General features: G+C 34.2%; 1 protein-coding gene and 1 pseudogene across 12 annotated transcripts in view; one reads left to right on the top strand and one right to left on the bottom strand.

The window, feature by feature from the left end:
• PARD3 (par-3 family cell polarity regulator) overlaps nt 1-18,975 on the top strand; it is a 725,159-nt gene that overhangs the window by 374,901 nt on the left and 331,283 nt on the right. For all 11 annotated transcript variants that reach the window (XR_013998161.1, XM_081128409.1, XM_081128408.1 and 8 more), the window contains exons 6-7: nt 8,152-8,240; nt 10,447-10,530. Coding sequence is in view for 10 of the 11 variants with exons in the window: in XM_081128409.1 (XP_080984535.1) it covers nt 8,152-8,240; nt 10,447-10,530 (173 nt within the window). In the remaining variant the exon portion in view is untranslated. The remainder of the gene's footprint in view (nt 1-8,151; nt 8,241-10,446; nt 10,531-18,975) is intronic.
• LOC308563205 (superoxide dismutase [Cu-Zn] pseudogene) lies at nt 3,303-3,784 on the bottom strand (annotated as a pseudogene). The gene has a single exon. The product of its transcript is annotated as a superoxide dismutase [Cu-Zn] pseudogene (transcript).

The following is an 18,975-nucleotide window of genomic DNA, read 5'->3' on the forward strand; positions in this document are numbered from 1 at the left end:
ACCAGTTAAATATGATATTATACATCACTATTAACGAATGGTTCCATCTTTGTACTTCCCTATAATATTCTTTTTTCTTTCTAGGTCCTTGCCTCTTTACACAATTCTTTTTAGAGAAATTATAATGATATTATGGTAAAGAAAGTAATTTATAAAAGTATCATAAGGTTTTTAAAATAAAATAGCCTTTATTTCTAAAATATTTTACATTCATTGTGTAAGTATGTAATATTATAAAGACAATAAAAATTTCTTGCTGTCTTGCCACCCAGAAATAACGACTGGTAAGGTTTCCTGATGTTTTTTCTAAAATCAAAATTTGCAAAACAAATACAGTGGTACTTCGGTTTTTGAGCATCTCCGTTGACGAACATTTGGTTTATGAACGCCGTAAAGCCGAAGTAAGTGCTTTGGTTTTTAAACACACCTCCGAAGTTGAACATGCCACACGGCTTCTGCTGAGTTCAAGATCCTGAGGCTGTTGATCCCTCCATTTTCGAACATTTCAGAACTTGAATGGTCTTCCAGAACGGATTACATTCGAAAACCGAGGTACCACTGTATTTCAGTAGTGATTTTTACTCTACATGAAAGTATATTTATTATATGTTCAGAACTAAATATGTTTTTACAACATAAATATTATGTTTTCTTCTCTCACAGATTTTGGCCTAGTTAGTTGGCTAGGGTCACCTTTATTACTCAATAGTCTGGCACACTCTTCTGTGAGTAAAATTGAGTGAAACAAACATGGTGAAATTGAAGAACCACAGGCCTTCATGCAGTTTTCAAAATCCCAACTATAACACTAAAGAGAAATCTGAAAAAATTTTTAGGCCTAATTTCCTAATAATAAGAATTACTAGCTTTTTGTGATGATTATATGAAACAGTGTATATAGTTTGTGGTGCATTCTAGATATTTAGTAAAATGAGGTCTTTTTCTTTTTCCTAGGTATTTTATTTTATTATTAATTAGTTATTTTATTGTTGAAAGTATTACAGATGTCCTCCATTTTCCTCCCTTTGCCCCCTCCACCCATCTCCCACCCCACCACAGGCCTTCCCCTGTTTATTGTCTGTGTCCATGGCCTATGCATATATGCTTATAAGTTCTTTCCTTAATCTCTTCCTGCCTTTCTTCCTGCCTTCCCTCTGAGATGTGTCAGTATGTTTCATGCTTCCATGTTTGTGGTCATATCTTGTTTTTCAATTTATTCTGTTCCTTAGATTCCACATAAAAGTGATATCATGTGATATTTGTCTTTCTCTGACTGGCTTATTTCACTTAGGATAATATTTTCAGGTCTATCCATGCTGTCCCAAAGGGTAAGAGATCCTTTTTTTTCTTTTTAAACAGTTGCATAGTATTCCATGGTGTAAATGTCCCACAGTTTCTTAATCCGCTCATCCACTGATGAGCACTTGGGCTGTTTAGAGATCTAAGCTATTGTAAATAATGCTGTTTTGAACATAGAGATTCATTTATTCTTTCTAATTAGTGTTTCAGGATTCTTAGGATATATTCGTAAAAGTTGGATCACTGGGTCAAATGGCAGTTCCATTTAAAATTTTCTGAGTAACCTCATACTGTTTTCCACAGTGGCTGTACCAGTCTGCATTCCCACCCACAGTGTACTAGGGTTACCTTTTCTCCACATCTTCACCAGCATTTGTTGTTTGTTGATGGCAGCCATTCTGACAGGTGTGAAGTGATACCTCATTGTGGTTTTAATTTGCATCTCTATGATGATTAGCAAGGTTGACCATTTTTTCATATGTCTGTTGGCCATCTGTATGGCGAAGTGTCTACTTTGGTCTGTTGCCCATTTTTAATTGTATTGTTTGTCTTCCTCTTGTTGAGTTGTATGAGTTCTTTGTATATTTTGGAAATTAACCCTTTATCAGATGTATCTTTGGCATATATGTTCTCCCATACAGTGGGTTCCCTTTGCATTTTGAGGATGATTTCTTTTGCTGTGTAGGAGCTTTTTAGTTTGACGTAGTTCCATTTGTTTCTTTTTTCCTTAGTTTCTCTTGCCCTAGGAGATGTATCAACAAAAATTTTGCTTCACGAGATGTCTGTGACTTTATTGCCTATGTTTTCTTGTAGGGTTTTTATGATTTCGCAACTTACAATTAAGCCTTTTACCCATTTAGAGTTTAATCTTGTGTATGGTGTGAGTTGGTGGTCTATTTTCATTTTTTCCAGTGGACCTCCAATTTTTTCAGCACCATTTATTGAAGAAACTGTCTTTACTCCATTGTATTTTTTTACCTCCCTCGTCAAATCTTAATTGACCATAATAGCTTGGGCTGATTTCTGGGTTCTCTTTTCTGTTCCACTGTCTATATGTCTGTTCTTGTGCCAGTACCAAGCTGTTTTGATTGCAGTGGCTTTGTAGTAGAGTTTGATATCTGTTATAGTGATCTGTCCAACTCTGTTCTTTCTAAAGGTTGCTATGGCTATTCAGGGTCTTTTTTGGTTCCATATGAATTTTTGGAATATTTGTTCTAGTTTCGTGAAATATGCTTTTGGCATTTTAATAGGACTTGTGTTGAATCTGTAGATTGTTTTGGGTAGTATGGGCATTTAAATGTTGTTAAGTGTTCTAATCCATGAACATGATATATTCTTCACCTGTTTGTATCTTCCTCTCTTTTTTCAGTTTCCTGTAGTTTTCTAAGTATATAGGTCTTTTATATCCTGGGTTAACTTGATTCTTAGGTATCGTATTTTTTAGTTGCAATGGTAAATGGTATTTTTTTTTTTAGTTTTTCTTGCTGAGAGTTCATTATTGGTTTTAAAAAATGTCATTGATTTTTCAGTGTTAATTTTGTATCCTGCTACCTTGTCGAATTCATTTATTAAATTTAGTAGTACTTTGGTGGAGTCTTTAGGGTTTTCTCTGTGTAGTATCACGTCATCTCTGAATAATGAGCTTTACTTCCTCCTTCCAAATTTGGATGCCTTTTATTTTTTCCTCTCTGATCCCTGTCATAAGGATTTCCAGTGCTATGTTGAATAATAGTGGTGAAAGCAGGCAACCCTCTTTTGTTCTGGTATTAAAAAAAAATTTTTTTTATCATTTAAACACAGTTTAATTGAATACTAGATTTACAGTCATACAAATTTCCCAAGTGATCACAACTGAGCTCACGTTACAGGAACTTAAGCAGTGTTTTAAAAAAGACACAAGTTACACTTTGAAGGTTACAGTGTTTAATGTTTATCAAGTTAGATTTCTACAACTAGCGAGATGACAGGAGTTACTAGGACTCGGACCCCATTCTAGATAATGTTTACTGGGCAATCCCAATCAAAGCGCTGGCCCAGGCGACTTCCTGCGTTCCATGTCTTCCTGCTCTCATCATTTCCACCTCTGCCCAAGTTGATTCATTTTTCATGGGCCACCATGGCGGCCAGTGATGGAATGGTCTCCCAAGAGTCCAGTTGCAGCATGTTTCAGGGACACCATGACCACTCCATCCATGCCTGTGGTCACGGTGTCCAGGTTCCCAATGTGCCTCTCTCTGTCCTGTGGCCCACCATAGGTTTTGGATAAGGGGTTAAAGTGAGGACCTGTTGTGGTACAGCCTTGTGTATTATCTCCAAAGTGGTGGACATGGAAGCTGTGCCCCACCTTGGTCAGTCCTGTGATGGATCTTGAGACCTTTACCGGTGTATTTGCCTTCTGGATCTATTTTGTTTATCAGTTTATTTTGTTTATGTTGCCTTGCACAGGGCTGTCGCCCTTCAGCACGCACACTGCCTTGGTCGTCATGACTTGCGGGTGCGTAGGTCGTGCTCTGGAGGCCTGGAGACACTGCAGGACATGCCAACTTGTTTTTGTTTTTAATGGAAATGGTTTTAGTGTTTGCCCATTGAGTATGATGTTGGCTGTATGTTTATAATATATGGCCTTTATTATGTTGAGGTATGTTTGCTCTGTTCACACTTTGCTGATAGTTTTTAACAAAAATGGTTGCTGGGGCCTGGGCAGCATGGCTCAGCAGTTGAGCATGGACCTGTGATCCAGGAGATAGTGGTTTCATTGTGGTCAGTGCACATGTCTGGGTTGTAGTCCCCAGCTGGGGGCATGCAGGAGACAGCTGATCAGTGAGTCTCTCTCATCATTGATATTTATCTCTCTCTCTCCCCTTCCATCCCTCTCTCTGAAATCAATAAAAATATATTTTAAAAAAATGGTTGCTGGATTTTGTCAAATGCCTTTTCTGCATCTATTGATGTGATCATATGTTTTTTGTCCATTGTGTTTATGTGATGTATAACATTTATTCATTTGTGAATATTATACTAGCCTTGCATCCCGAAATAAATCTCACTTAGTTCATAGTGGATGATTTTTGTAATGTATTGCAGGATTCTGTTTGCTAATATTTTGTTGAGAATTTTAGTATCTATGTTCATTAGAGATATTATCCTGTAATTCTCTTTCATTTTAGTGTCTGTATCAGGTTTTGGGATTAGGATAATGCTGACCTCATAAAAAGAGCTTGGGAGTCTTCCGTTTTCTTGAATTTTCTGGTATACTTTGAGGACAATAGGTGTTAATTCTTCTTTGAATGTTTGGTAAAACTTGCCTGTAAATCCATCAGGTCCTATACTTTAAAAAAATTACTTAATTTTTTATTTAGTTTTTTATCTTTATTGTTCAAAGTATTACAGATGTACCCTTTGTTTTTCTATTGATCCCATCCACCCCTCATCCACCCTACATCCAGGCCTTCCCCATACCAATTTCTGTGTCCATGGGTTATGCTTATATATATATAAGTTATTTGATTAATCTCTCCCCACCGACACCCCCATCCCCGCCTTCCCTCTGAGATCCCTCAAGTCTGTTCCATGATTCTATGTTTTTGGATCTATCTTGTTTATCAGTTTATTTTGTTTATTACATTCTACATGTGAGTGAGATCATGTGGTACTTGTCTTTCTCTGACTGGCTTATTTCGATTAGAGTAATACTTTTTAGTTCTCTCCATGCTGTGCCAAAGGATAAGTGATCCTTCTTTTTTACCACTGCATAGTATTCCATGGTGTAAATGTGCCACAGCTTTTTTATCCATTCATCTGCGGATGGGCACTTGGGTTGTTTCCAGATCTTAACTATTGTAAATTGTGCTGTGGTTCTTTTTGAAGTTTTCTGCCATTATTTCTTCAAACAGATTCCTAAACCTTGGTTACTTTTGACCTCTTCTGGTACTCCTTTGATGCGAATATTGTCACATTTCATGTTGTCCCACAGCTCCCTTAAACTGTCCTTCTGTTTTTTAGTTTTTTCTTTTTTGATCTCTGAGTGAGTGTTTTATGTTACTATAAAATATTTATTGAGGAATATCTTGTATGCCATCTATTTAGTTCTCTTTTCAATAGTAATTAACATTTATTGGGCAATTACTGTGTGTCAGGCACCATTTTAATTATTCCTCTCAGTTGTCCTAAGAAGATTTTTTTCCCTATTTTACAGAAGAATGAGGGGTAGAAATATAGAAGGGCTGTATAATTTACCTAAGGATCTAAACTTGGCATATGGTATAGTTGGCATTCAAATGCAGGTCTTTTAAATTCTCTAATCTGAGCTCTTAACCACTATACCCTGCTATAAAATGGAGAAAAGGGAAAGGGTTAAAAAGTATATTGACTATATCAGCTCACCTGGAGATTTTTTAAACAGTGTGTAGTTTACATTAATACTATAGGCCTTCACTATTGATTTGACATAAATAATACCAAGGTTAATTTATAAGTTTTCCTTTTCCATGGTTTTGCTTTCTATGGTTTCACTTACCCACTGTCAACAGCAGTCCAAAAATATTAAATGGAAAACTCCAGAAATAAACAATTCATAAGTTTTAAGTTATGGTTCATGACATTTTGTCCCCCTTGGGACATGATTCACCCTTTTGTCCAGTGCCTCTAGGTTGTATACTCACCCCGCCCATTAGTCACTTATCAGATCCTTTGGAGTGGAGGGAGTTCACATTCACATGAATCTTATTATAGTATATTGTAATTGTTTTACTTTACTTTTAGTTTTTGTTAATTTCTTACTGTTTCTAATATATTACTTAAATTTTATCATAGTTGTGTATTTATAGGACAAGACAGTATATATAGGGCTTGGAACTCTCTGTGGTTTCAGGCACCCATTGAGGGTCTTGGAATGTATCCCCTGCAGATCAGGGGGTACTACAGGAATATGGTTATAATGGAGTTCATTGTATAAGTCTTGTTAAAAGTAACAATCTTCAGTCACTGCTTTTTAAAAGTGTAAAACAAAAAATAAAGCAATATGGGAGCTAATATTTCCACATCAGAAGTTGGGAAATTCTAAGTTGTGTTTCCTACAGCAGTTGCACCTCAGCCTTAGGGCAGTGAATGTTGCAGTATAAACTGAACAGCATATGCAGCTTCATGAAATAATATTCTACATGCTCTTGGAGGCTTGATAATGGCCACTGCGGGAACAATGAATGTGTAAATTATCACTAACTGTTAATCACTGTAGTTTGGAGCATTTCATTTATGTGGCTGCTTTTCATACTGTGACTTAGGTGTTTCAACTGTTCATATATTGTGGTGGCATTTCAGTGGTGCTTAAATTATTAATAAATCCTGAAACAAAGTGTCTTTAAATTGTAAGATTATCTTTTTGTTTTCCATCTGATTTATAAACTGTCCCTTTACTCTGTTCCCCTATTCCCAATCCCAAAGGAAAAGCATAATTTTGGGAATTGTTTATATTCAAAGTGTGGTTCTTAGGCAGGTTTAAGATGCTGGTTAACCTTTGAAATGTAAGCTGGTACTTAAAAGAGATAGATGACTAAGAAGTGCATATTGGAGCCTCTCAGAGCACAGGATCATCAGTCTTGAAGTAGCGTGGCTTTACGCAATGAACCAGCACTGAGGCTCTGTGGAGCCCATCTACAACTCAGAAAAACTCGGTGTATTCAGCTTCTTATTTTGGTAGATTCTCAGAGGAAATGTCAATTGGATATTACCAACTGCTCTACTTTGCCTTAATATTGCTTCAGTAATTTGCAATATTATTTTACATTGTGTCTTGAACATACAACCTTTGCTTATCATTTTGTTGATTGATGTCTCCGTTGACAGCATACACATTTCTATTATGAGTCTCTCAAATACATGATTAAAAATATAAAATTTTTTTCTAGTGATGGAATCTCATATAGGTAGTTTTAATAAATTCACGTATGTTTATCGTTATTCAAATGATCCTGAGATACCGACTTAACTGTTAGTGAACTCCCTAAGGAAAAGACAATGACCACAATTATATATAAAATGAGCCATATTCTTGGGTGACATTTCATTTATTTTTATGAAGCATCATATTTATTCTTCATGGCACCTTTTGGAGTTCCAGCATACTTATGCACTCCCAATTTGTACCACATGAGTCAATTGGCTCAGAGTAACTTTATGTGAAATTTCATAGGATGAAGGATTTGAGTCAAGGATTGTATTTACCACATACTCAAGCTGTGTTAGTGGAACTGAGGGACTGACAAATATGACTGCAGATTTTGGTAGTCATTAAGGATTATAATCGTTTCAACTGGTTAGATTAGTAAAAAATTTAAACATACATACTCAATGTCATGTACATATATTTATTAATATTAATGTTATTTATAAATATGTTTGTATTAATATTATATTAATATACTATAACACTAATATACTACAGTAAATTATATTATTAATGTACTATGATATATTATAAAATAATCATATCATTAATATACTATATATTTTTAATATACTGTATCATACAATTACTTCCTAAAATATACCCCAAAAGGAGAAGTAAAAATGATAGGACAGTTAACATTAAGTAGAAGTGCTAATGTTTTTTATTGCAGTGGTATCTTGTTCATCTCCTGGGACATGAGCTAAATAAGTTGACTATTGCTTTGAAATGCAACTTTTCATCTACACATACCCATCGTATTATTAAAGTTCCTCTTCCATAGAGGAAAATCCTAATTATAACATGACCACAGTGCCTATTAGACTCCACTTTTATCCAGTTTTCTTTCACGTTATAGAAATAGATCTAACACAGAGTGTGCTTCTCTTTGTGTTGTGCTGTCTTAGGATGAGGATGGGACAGAAGACAACAGTCGTGTTGAACCTGTTGGACATGCTGACAGTGGTTTGGAGAACATACCCAACTTTTCTCTGGAGTAAGTTACGGATGGTTTTAACTAAATTTGTAATATACATGCAGCATCACTGATAGCAGCAAGTGCTCCAAAAACGTATGGCATGTGTGGGATGTTTGTGCTGAGTCAAAAACATTCCTTGTATTGGTGTGTTTTCCAAAGAGCATCTTTCATCTGTTGTGTTAATTATCTAATGTAAAAAGAGTAGCATGGAAATTCACATGTCTCTGTCCTGAGTTTCATGCCTTGGCAAATACTATTAAATTATAATATAAAATAGTGTTTGATTGAAAATGTTTGTCTTGTTTACAGCACTACAGCTGTTTTCAGATTGTATGTCAGTATGGTGATTTGTTTGTTCTTCAACTTTGCTAAATAAATAAATTAAACATACTTTACCTGAAAAACTAGTCGAATCATATAAGCAATAGCTATTTTATTATATATATTTTTATTTGAAAAAGTAGAATCTCTCAAGGTATTTGAAAAATTATAGATCATGGGTTAGGGACCTTGAACATGATTTTAAGTATAAAAGGACAGGGTAAAACTTTCTTATTATCACAACTCTACAATTATCTTAAATATTGACATGTTTAAATGGAAGGGGTTCTCAGGGAGGACAGTCATTCTAAATTTTTTTCTTTCACTTTGGGTAAAAGTTGGGGATCTAGATGTTAACATTTGAATTCTTAATTCTGTCTTCTTTTGGTCTTCTAAGGGAAGGTTCAAAGAACTTCTTCAGTGAGATTAGGCACTAGAATGAGATTATGTTTGGATATAGAGGAACCAGCAATCTCTAAGTATTTACTTTTAAGAAATACTTGCCATGCCATTGTTGTTTTTAGAAAGAATTTAGAATAGCAATAATTATTGAAGTAACTACACTATTCTTAGTGGACAAACCAATTGTGTAAAAATGTATAAATGGTATTAATAGAATCTAAAATAGGATGTTATAAAATTCTATGAAAATATTTTTTAAAAATATAATCCATTTAGTGTTACTTTAATATGGCTAAATTTTTATTTTGTCCTAATTAGTGTATGTGATTAAATCTGTGTAAATATTTTCAGTTTTGTTTTGATTTGTGTGACATTCCTGTCTTTATTTTTTTTTAGTCATTGTCTTATATAATCAGGACGTTCATGGTTTATAGGATGACCTCAGGTTTTTATTTAGGAAGCTTAAGAATTGGCATTTTCCATTATACAAAAACTATATTGTGACCATTGTCAATCCATTGATAATTATTTATGGTTGTTGGGATTGTTTAAACTAGATATTTAATTAAAATACTATTTCAAAATATTGATTGTTAGATAAGTACTGCTTAGATTTCTATGCAGTACACACACACATGTACACACAAAATCTACAAAGAAAGTGAACTCTCATTTAAATGGTTTAGAAAATTTACATTCGCCAAGTTATACCAACTTTTATTAAACTTGGGCTTATTACATTAATAGTAAAGTACTTTAGTTATATAATAGAAGTAACTTTATGTTACTTTATATAAATAGCTTCATTATTTTAAAGTTCATTTGCAAATACTTTTATGAAAATAATTTGGTTTTTAGTGGAAATCTATTAGCTTTGAAAAAGGAGTTTCATAACCTGTACTTGCAGTGCTTTAAGAAATGGTGACTTTAAATTGTTATGGAATCGTGGGAAGTCAGGATTGCTGGATTACATCTCGACTGTCACCTGTCTATATGGGCAAAATCTTTGACCTTACTGGATTATTAGAAGTGTCAATGATGTGACATATTTAGGAGCTCTTTGTAAATTATAAAGTGCTCTGTAGCTGCAACACCTCTTTTCAGTTAATCTTCATTGTCATTGAAGTAGATATTGGGATGGAAAATTTTCAGTGGAAGTCTAGAGATTTGACTTGCAAAATGTGTACTTGTATTACACAGAAGAGTGTGGTCCGAGAGAAATGGTTCTCTGTCATTTTTAATGTAGTTATTTCTGATGATTGCTCTCCCTCCATGCCATCAGACTAGTGTTCAGGTATGTAGTGTTTAATGTTGCCTTCATCACCATACTTATATTCCAGAATGTGTATGTACATGCATGTGTGCTTGGTGGGATTTTTGTTTTGTTCTCTTTTGTTGTTTATTGTGTGTCTTTGTTGTTGTGTTTTTTTGTTTTGTTCTGTTTTGGTTTGGTTTGTTTACAGTCCATGTTCATGCTCCCTCATTCATCATTGTCTCACAGTGATATGGTAAAGCTCGTACACGTCCCCAACGATGGAGGGCCTCTGGGAATCCATGTAGTGCCTTTCAGTGCCCGAGGAGGCAGGTAACGTATCTTGGAGGTTTTTAATTGAATCATAATGTGGAGTGTTTTATCTTCATTTATGCTCAGATACAGAGTGGGTTGATTTAGAGTATGCTTAATGGAAATACTTACATTTGGGGCAATTGCCACTTAATTCATATGTATACATCATAATCACAGAAGGCTCTTAAGCTGATGAAGAAATTAAGGATTCAAATTATCCTAATAATTTTATTGTGCATTACATCTGTGCAGACATTTTACTTTGCTATAAATTGATGATAGACTTTAGAGTCAGAACTCCAGATGAATTTTCAAAGTTAAGGGAAAAAGCTAAAAGCAATTTTCTGGGGGGGGGAAAAATCAAATAAAAATTATCTGGATAACTTAGGGGATGATTCATTTAAAAGTATTTTTATGATTATTTAGTTCCTTAATTTTAATAAGATTTTTATGATTGCGTTTGGCATTTTAAAAAGTAAGACAAGCTGTAGATTTACTTCCGACCCTGTGGCTTGTGGCTCCTTCCCTTCAATGCACATTCAAATGTCGAAATTTTATATTGTTAATATGACTACATTATTTTATAGACCATATGGCCTTAAAAACTTAAAATGTTGTATGAGTTTCTTTCATTCTGCTCTTTTTCTGTGAAAGAATTATTTTTGGTTTTAATATATTCAAATACATATTATGAAATGATTTTGCAGCTAGTGGTTGATGGGCTTCTCTCATGGACAGGTGAAGTCCATCACATTCTTCCCTTTTATTTACCCATCTAAGGATTGCATGTTGAAATATATTTATGAAGCATATGGCTTCATATTTTGAACTTCTTTCTCTTATTATCATTTTATTTATTTATTATTTTAACATTCTTTACACTGGGAGAAGGGGAAGCTGAAATGTTTCCTTAGACCAGTGATTGAGAACTTAGAACACGGTTTAAACTCTGGCCAAGGAATTATAAGCATCATGTGTTGTAAAAAACAGATATAATATCAATACAAGCATGTGATTAAACTGTCTATTTAGATTTTTAGATTGGTATTTGAACAGTCCTACTACTTTCCTGGTGTATCTTCCTAACTGTGGCAAATTCAGATTTCATCTCTTTGGCAAAGCACCTGCTTTATGGAATGTCTGGATGCTTTGATTTACCCAGAACTCTGCTGGAGTATGAGGCTTGAATGTTAGTGCTGTGAAACAAGATGTGAAATTCACCTTGAATTTAGGGAATGGGAGTATATTCATGGAGTTGTAGCTGCCTTCACTTCTTTCCTCCTCTTTTTGAACTTTTTGTGCTAGAGAAGCAATGACATTTCTTCAAAGAACTTTCATTTAAACAAACTTTGTTGTTTTCAAATGACTCTTGCTTTTATTTCCTTTAAAATAGATAATTTTAAATGATCTCAAAAATTAAATCTTTTTTTCACTTATATCATAAGTAGAAAAATAAGATAAAATGTATGGATTATAGCTTCCTAATATTAATGTGTCTTTAACTGCCTGTGGAATATTATACAACTTATTACAAAGGAGACTTAATTGTTTATGTCCCAGCCTTGATACAACAGTATTTCAATGACAAACGTGTTATTTTCTGTCATCACACATTTCCTACATCAGTGTGAAAGGATATTAGGATAAAATAAATCAGTGAAAAGCCTAAAGCAAAAGGGGAATAAGATAGAAAAATAAACCTACTCTAGATTAATTCAGTGGAAGACATTTCACAGAATCCACCACAGTTACTGGTTACCATGGTGTTTAGTTTTGATAAAACAGAACACGTTTAAGTAGACAAGTATTCCTTTGCAGAACTAGAAATTATTTCTCAGCCAAGTCATTCTTAATACCTGTTGATTTGATACAGTGAAGAAAATCTCCTGCAGCTTTTCTATATAACGGACAAAGAGATTAATAAAATCAGACCCTTTATAAACCCTATAAGCATTACCAGTTTTCGTATTGGGAAACAGAACAGAACTAATCTTTTTTCCAAAACCTGTATTGCATTTTTAAGCTTCCTCATGGACTTGATAGTAATGATTCCTCAGAGATAGGTTGACAGTGGGAGTGAAAACGCAGGCAGGTTGCTCAGAAGCATAGATTCCAGGCTTCAGGTGCCAGAAACACCCATCTTCCTTGTTCTTAGAAATGCTGACCTGCTGATTCTTCTCATTTAGTTCCATGCTTTCCCAAGCATTTAACCTGTGGTAATTCCTTTGTTAGGTGGTAGGAAACAAAGGTGAACAGGACTGAGTCTTTCTCCAGAGATTTGCAGTGGAAGTGGAGTGATAGCCAAGAAATCACACAATTATGATTATGTGATAAATGTTGATATAGTTATATAATACTCTGTGAGCTGATAAAGTATTGTCTGAATTACATAACTGAAGCTGGCTTGTGGGAGAAGATGATTATAAATGTAATAAAAGCTTATAAAGTTAACCTCATCAACTCCATGGTGGCTGTAAGGGTAAATTAGGCAATTCAGTGTAGCAGAAAGGAAGAAATTGAGTGGAACTTGTAAAGAAATCACACATATATCTAGTGGGAATATGCAAAAATGCATATTCATAGGATGTAAGGTGAAATTTCCAAGAATAACTTCCCTTTTACAAAACTCCAATTCTACTTGGGCCATCTTAATTTTGGCGATACAACTAATTGAATAACACTGAATAATTACAGGCATACAGCAGGTCCTTGTATAACATTGTTTTGTTCAACCTTGTTTTGTTACAATGTTGATGAGATGTGGTGGGAACTTAACACATTTAAATCAGCCTGTGGTAAAATTGATTTCGTTATACTTCGCTTTTACCCGCATTTCCAAGAACATATTGATGTTGTTAAGTGAGGACTTACTATACCTGGTTTTGTTGCACTTCACTTTATTGAGCTTTGTGGTTATTGTGTTTCTTACAAATTGAAGGTAAGACCCTCCACCCACAAAAAGATTATGACTCTCTGAAGGCTGAGGTAAATGTTAGCATTTTTAACAATAAAAAATATTTTTTAATTAAGGCATGTACATTTTAAGACATAAATGCTATTGCACACTTACTAGACTACAGTACAGTGTAAACATAACTTTTATATGCACTGGGAAATTAAAAAATTTATGTGATATTTGCTTTATTGCCTTGGTTGTAACTGACCCCGCAGTATCTCTAAGGTCTGCCTATAGTTTTATGAAAGTGACACATATGTCAGTGTTGCTTTCTGGTTTAGATTTCAAAGTCCACAAGTTTAAGGAATGCAGGTGGGAATTATGTATCATAAAGAAAACAGCACAATGCAGAACATCTCAAATATCAAATATAATTAGGAAAATAGGAAAAATGTGAAGTCACTATTAGAGAAATTTTAAAGCCCCTTAGATATAATTATGGCTGAGGTATAATGAAGTTATTTTGTAAATAAAGATCTTACTGGGCCTATTTAAAAAGGCTGTTTTCTAGAGTAGGTTGGGTGATGGTCTTTGAATGGGGTATCAGTGACAATTGGCATATGGTTGCTCATCCCCAAACCACTGCTTCATATCCCCAGAAATGGAGACAAACACAGGGTGTCCCCCAGAATTGTATATGCACTTTGAATAATTATAAAGTCAGTGTTTATTAACATAAAGTTCATTTTCAAAATTTACACGAATCTACAGAAATGAATAATACTTTTTGTTAATGCCTGCTTTCAAACTGATGACTGTTCTGGTCCAGGCCCTGCTGATAACGTGAAGCAGTGGAATTGCAAACCTCAAGAACCATTTCCTTCAGTGTTTGTGTGCTCTCAGTGTGTGGCTGTTCTGTACTGTGAACTTTATCTTTTCTGTATCCCCATAGGAAAAATTCTAGTGGCACTTTAGTATAAGTTTTCTTTGTTCAAAGCATAGTCTGGCTTTACCCATTATTTCAAATCAGTTAAACCTGAAAAGGAGTGAAAATTAAGTAAGTTATCAGTTGGTAAAGTGTGTATACAATTTTTGGGGACACCCTATAGATGTACAGAAGAGGCAGTGTTATCTTCCCCTTGACGCAGTTTCTCTTTAGTCATCACCTTGTATGTTACTCAAAAATAGTTAACTGACCTGTATGCATCCAGAACTTCTTTATTCAGTTTTATTACCGAGAAATCAATTTTCACTTCATACATATAATTTCATTTCATCCTGATTTAAATGTCAAACATAACATCCTTATTTAAATCACAACTATTATTGCTTTCAGAAAGTAAACAATTGTAATTTCCTATGGCAGGAAATCCATGTTTTAATATATTTTTTATACTTCTGACTGGACCCATAGGTATTGCTCAGTAAAGGAATGAATGAACCTATGAGTATCCATATTAGCTATTGCATTGCTATATTAGAAATAAAGCAGTAAGGGCATGGCCTGGCTTGATAGTTAAGAGTTTTTCTGAGGCTTTCTAATCACATAGAAAATATGATTATGATGTATTATAATGCTAACTATTTAAAAAGCAAGATATAAAATAGTATAATGAAATACGGGCTGGGCTTATGAAATTATAAGATTTTATATTTAGTTTTAAGGGACTTATAGTCAAATTGAGAAGCATGTATATAAAAAGATCCATGCTGTGTGTCAAAAGAACTCTTTGCCCCTTTGCAGCAGGGATTCAGAGGAAGTAGGACTACTGAATGTTGGATGCTATGCAAACCCTTAGTGAAGCTTTGAAAGAAATACAGGAATTATGCTAGTGGTGATGTTCTTTCCAGGAAGAGAATATATGAAGGGAAGATGCTACATAAAAATGTGCCTGATTGTTTAAGTGAGTCATTGATTTGAGCCACTGTATTGGAATATAGCACTGGATGTATTCCAGTTGTTAGAAAGCACTTTATGACTGGCCATGAGACTGAATGCAGTAAATAAGAAATTATTGAAGTTTTACAAGAAATATGATTGTATTATTTTTAAGTAACTATTATTTTTCTACCTGTACTCCACAGTCTAACTTATAATAGATATTCTAAATCTTTTCCCCTATGAAAACAAGTATGGCTAAGGCCCATTATTCTTAAAGTACAGTCAGCTTCTCTAGGTCTTTTCTATAATGGACATTTCCCATTTATTTGCATTCTTCTTTAGACTTAAACCTGTTGCCCTTGGAGTTTTCTTTCACAGTACTTTTCCTTGTGCAAATAGTAATTATGCGTTTTATTTGTTTATTTTATTAAGCAAGTTTTAAAAAGATCTAGACTCTCCCAGACACCATTCTTGATCTAGGCATACTCTATATCAGGGATTGGTACACTCTTTGTAAAGTGTCAGGTATACAATATTTTTGGCAGTGTGGACCCCACCGAGTTTCTGTTGCAAGTAGCATGAAAGCAGCCTTAGGCAATATATCACCAAATGAGTGTGGCTTTGTTCCAATAAAGTTTCATCTACAAAAATGGTGGTAGGACAAATTTTGGCTGATGGGCTGCAATTTACCAGCCCTACTTTAGAGAACCAAGCAAATAAAAATGCCTGCCTCTTGGAGTTTACATTCTAGTACTTTTCGTATCTAAAATTTCTTCTTTTTTTAATTCACATTATTGGGGGGGGGGGGGCGGGGAGGCAAGAGTCCATAACTTTATATTCACTTACTGGTTGATAAGAACATCTCTTTATTGTAATTATATATTATCTCCCACCAACATACCCCTAATTCTAAAGAATTCCCAAGAGGAAAGGAAATAGAAAGAACTTTTTTTAACATTCTCTGATTAGTAACATATACTCACAGCACTCTTCTTCGTAATATCTGATTACAAATCATGAGACTTGAGGAAAAAATCTAAAGTCTTTAAATAGGAAAACAGCCCTTGGTAAGAGGGTGTATGTGTGCGTGCGCGTGTACTTGTCTGTGTGCGTGTGTCTGTATCTGTGTTTCCAGCTACCTACCCAGTCGTGCTGGTAAACATCTTATTAATTATTTTTCAGCTTCTTTTTGCAAATGTACATCATTTGATTTTGTCTGGTTAATTTTTACTTTTATCCCAAATGATTTTTTTCAACCATTTATCTTTAATATTTAGAGTATTAGATGAAGGATCAACATCAAACTTTTTAAATTTCTGTATTAAATATATTTTTCATGACTTTTCTCTCTTGATTGTATTTCTTACATTACTATATATATAAAGTCTTATATTTAGGTGTTTATAAATTCCACCATCCTAACCAAACAAGTCACATTCCTAAAAGAATATTTTATAATGTTCAAGATTTGAGTCGAGCCTTGGCTGGTGTTTCTCAGTAGTTAGAACAATGGCTTGAACACCAAAGGATCTCAGGTTCAATTCCCAGTCAAGGGCACACACCTGGGTTGCAGGTTGAATCTCCAGCCTGGTTGGGGCACATTCTGGAGGCAACCAATCGATGTGTTTCTTTCACATCAGTGTCTCTCTTTCTGTCTCTCCCCCGCTTCCCCTCTCTTCCTCTCCCTGCCTCCCTTCCTTTCTCTCTAAAACTCAATGGAAAAAATATCCTGGGGTGGGGATTAACCAAAAATAAATGAAGTTGAAATAAAAGAGAACTTATCGGAAAATATATATTCATGTTACCAGATTAATATAGGAAATGATTGAAATATAAAATTTGTTTTCTGCATCAGATGCACATATTGAATAATTTCCCTCTCAAGTAAAAACTAAAGTTTTTATAAAGTATTTAACTAGCCTGTCTACAAAAGTAGTTAGCAAATATCTTTGGAAGGTCTTGAGAAGCCCATACTCATTTACTTAATTTAATCAAAATCTGAGCTTGGCTTCCCCTCCTAAGATTAACATGGTCATAATTATTCTTAGTTATAACTTTTAGCTCACCTAACCTGTACTTTATAATTTATAGCACATCAAAAACAAAATGTTCATTTTCTTTTCAGAATTTTTAGTTAGAAATGTATTACTTCTCTGTGTCAATCAGTTCCTGACTTGATCACATGCTAAGTTTCCGTGTTACTGGCAGAAGGGTTGTGACGCCAGGGATACCTTTGGATGGTACCTGGTTCTGTCGTTTTAGTAAGAGTGATCTGGTAAATTAGCTTCACTTATCCTCAGTCTTCACACCTGAGGGATGAGACACTCCTATGACTTTGTATGGTTTAAATAAGAGAATACATGTAATTATAAAATGCATTTAGCATGGTACTTGGCAGTGGAAGCCAATGAGAATGATATATTTGTGTGCCCACTACCCAACGTCAAATCTTACGTCACCATATATTTCACATATATATCATATATTCTATGATACATTACCTGTACACTTGAACCCTATATAATCTTATTAACCGTTTTCAGCCCAGTAAATTTAATTTAAAAAGAAAAAGAATGATTTTTATCTTCCTTTTATCTTGTAGTATGTGTCTTAAAATTCCCTCCTTATTGCTTTGTGGTCTCATTTTCTAGGTAGGTGCTGATTAGTGTATATAATAGCAGAAAATGATCACTTTTCTCTTCTATCATGAATCTGATTTGAGGTTTTACTGTTATAAATTTGAGGATCTCAAATTTTATGGTTCTACCTCAGGTGTTAAAGAAAGCTTTATTTGAGGTTTATATGTTTCAGTTCACTGTAACATATAAACCAGTTTTAAAATTGAATGACCTTCAAAAGAAAAAATAGGCTTTTGAACTTTGAGCACTCAATTTTAATTTACTTACTTTAGTAAAGAAACAATTTAACTTTATATATTGCATCTGTTGCTTTTTGTCTGAAAGTTTTTAATTGTACATTCTCAGCTCCAGACTTGTTTGTTCCAATAAAGGACCATAATAAATGAATTTGTTTTTGAGAGAAAAATTGCATTTTACATTTAGATAAATCTTACTTCTTTAAATGTAGTAGTATGATACCTGTCATTTCTGCCTTAATCTGAAGAAATTCTCTATTTTTATTTACTCTTTTCTTGGATCAATTTTATCTCATTTATTAAAATTTAAAAGAAATCAAGATACTATTTTAACTTGGAATTCCTTTGAGCTCCTTTCTGTGTCGGCTAAGACAGTGGCTGTGGCTCTTAGGGGACCACTGTGGGTAGCTGCCGACCCTCGTGTTTCGCACTCGGTGAGGTCAGAGGGTCTGTTGATGGGATGTGTTCTGTCCATTCCTACTCTGACTTCACTACAGTTGTGGTGTTTATACTGTGTTGGTTTTATTAAGATGAATTGTGATCATTTCCATACAGCTGGGTGGCAGTTGTGGGAATTTGCATTATCAAAGCAAAACTCAGACTTGCTCAGCCAATTTAGATGTCAATAAAACATCCTTTACTTATTTTCAGTTTAATCATTGGTTGTAATTTATACTTAGAATTAAAAATGTTAATGTGTGTGACTGAGTTTGTTTTAAGTAAGTGTATAATTTGGCTAATGAACCTTGTAAAAATGTAGTGGTGCAATCCTTAATATAATCTAAGCAGTTAAATTTCTAATTATGCATC

Source organism: Miniopterus schreibersii (genome assembly GCF_964146895.1).
Source record: "Miniopterus schreibersii genome assembly, chromosome: 1".
Classification (NCBI taxonomy): Eukaryota; Metazoa; Chordata; class Mammalia; order Chiroptera; family Miniopteridae; genus Miniopterus; species Miniopterus schreibersii.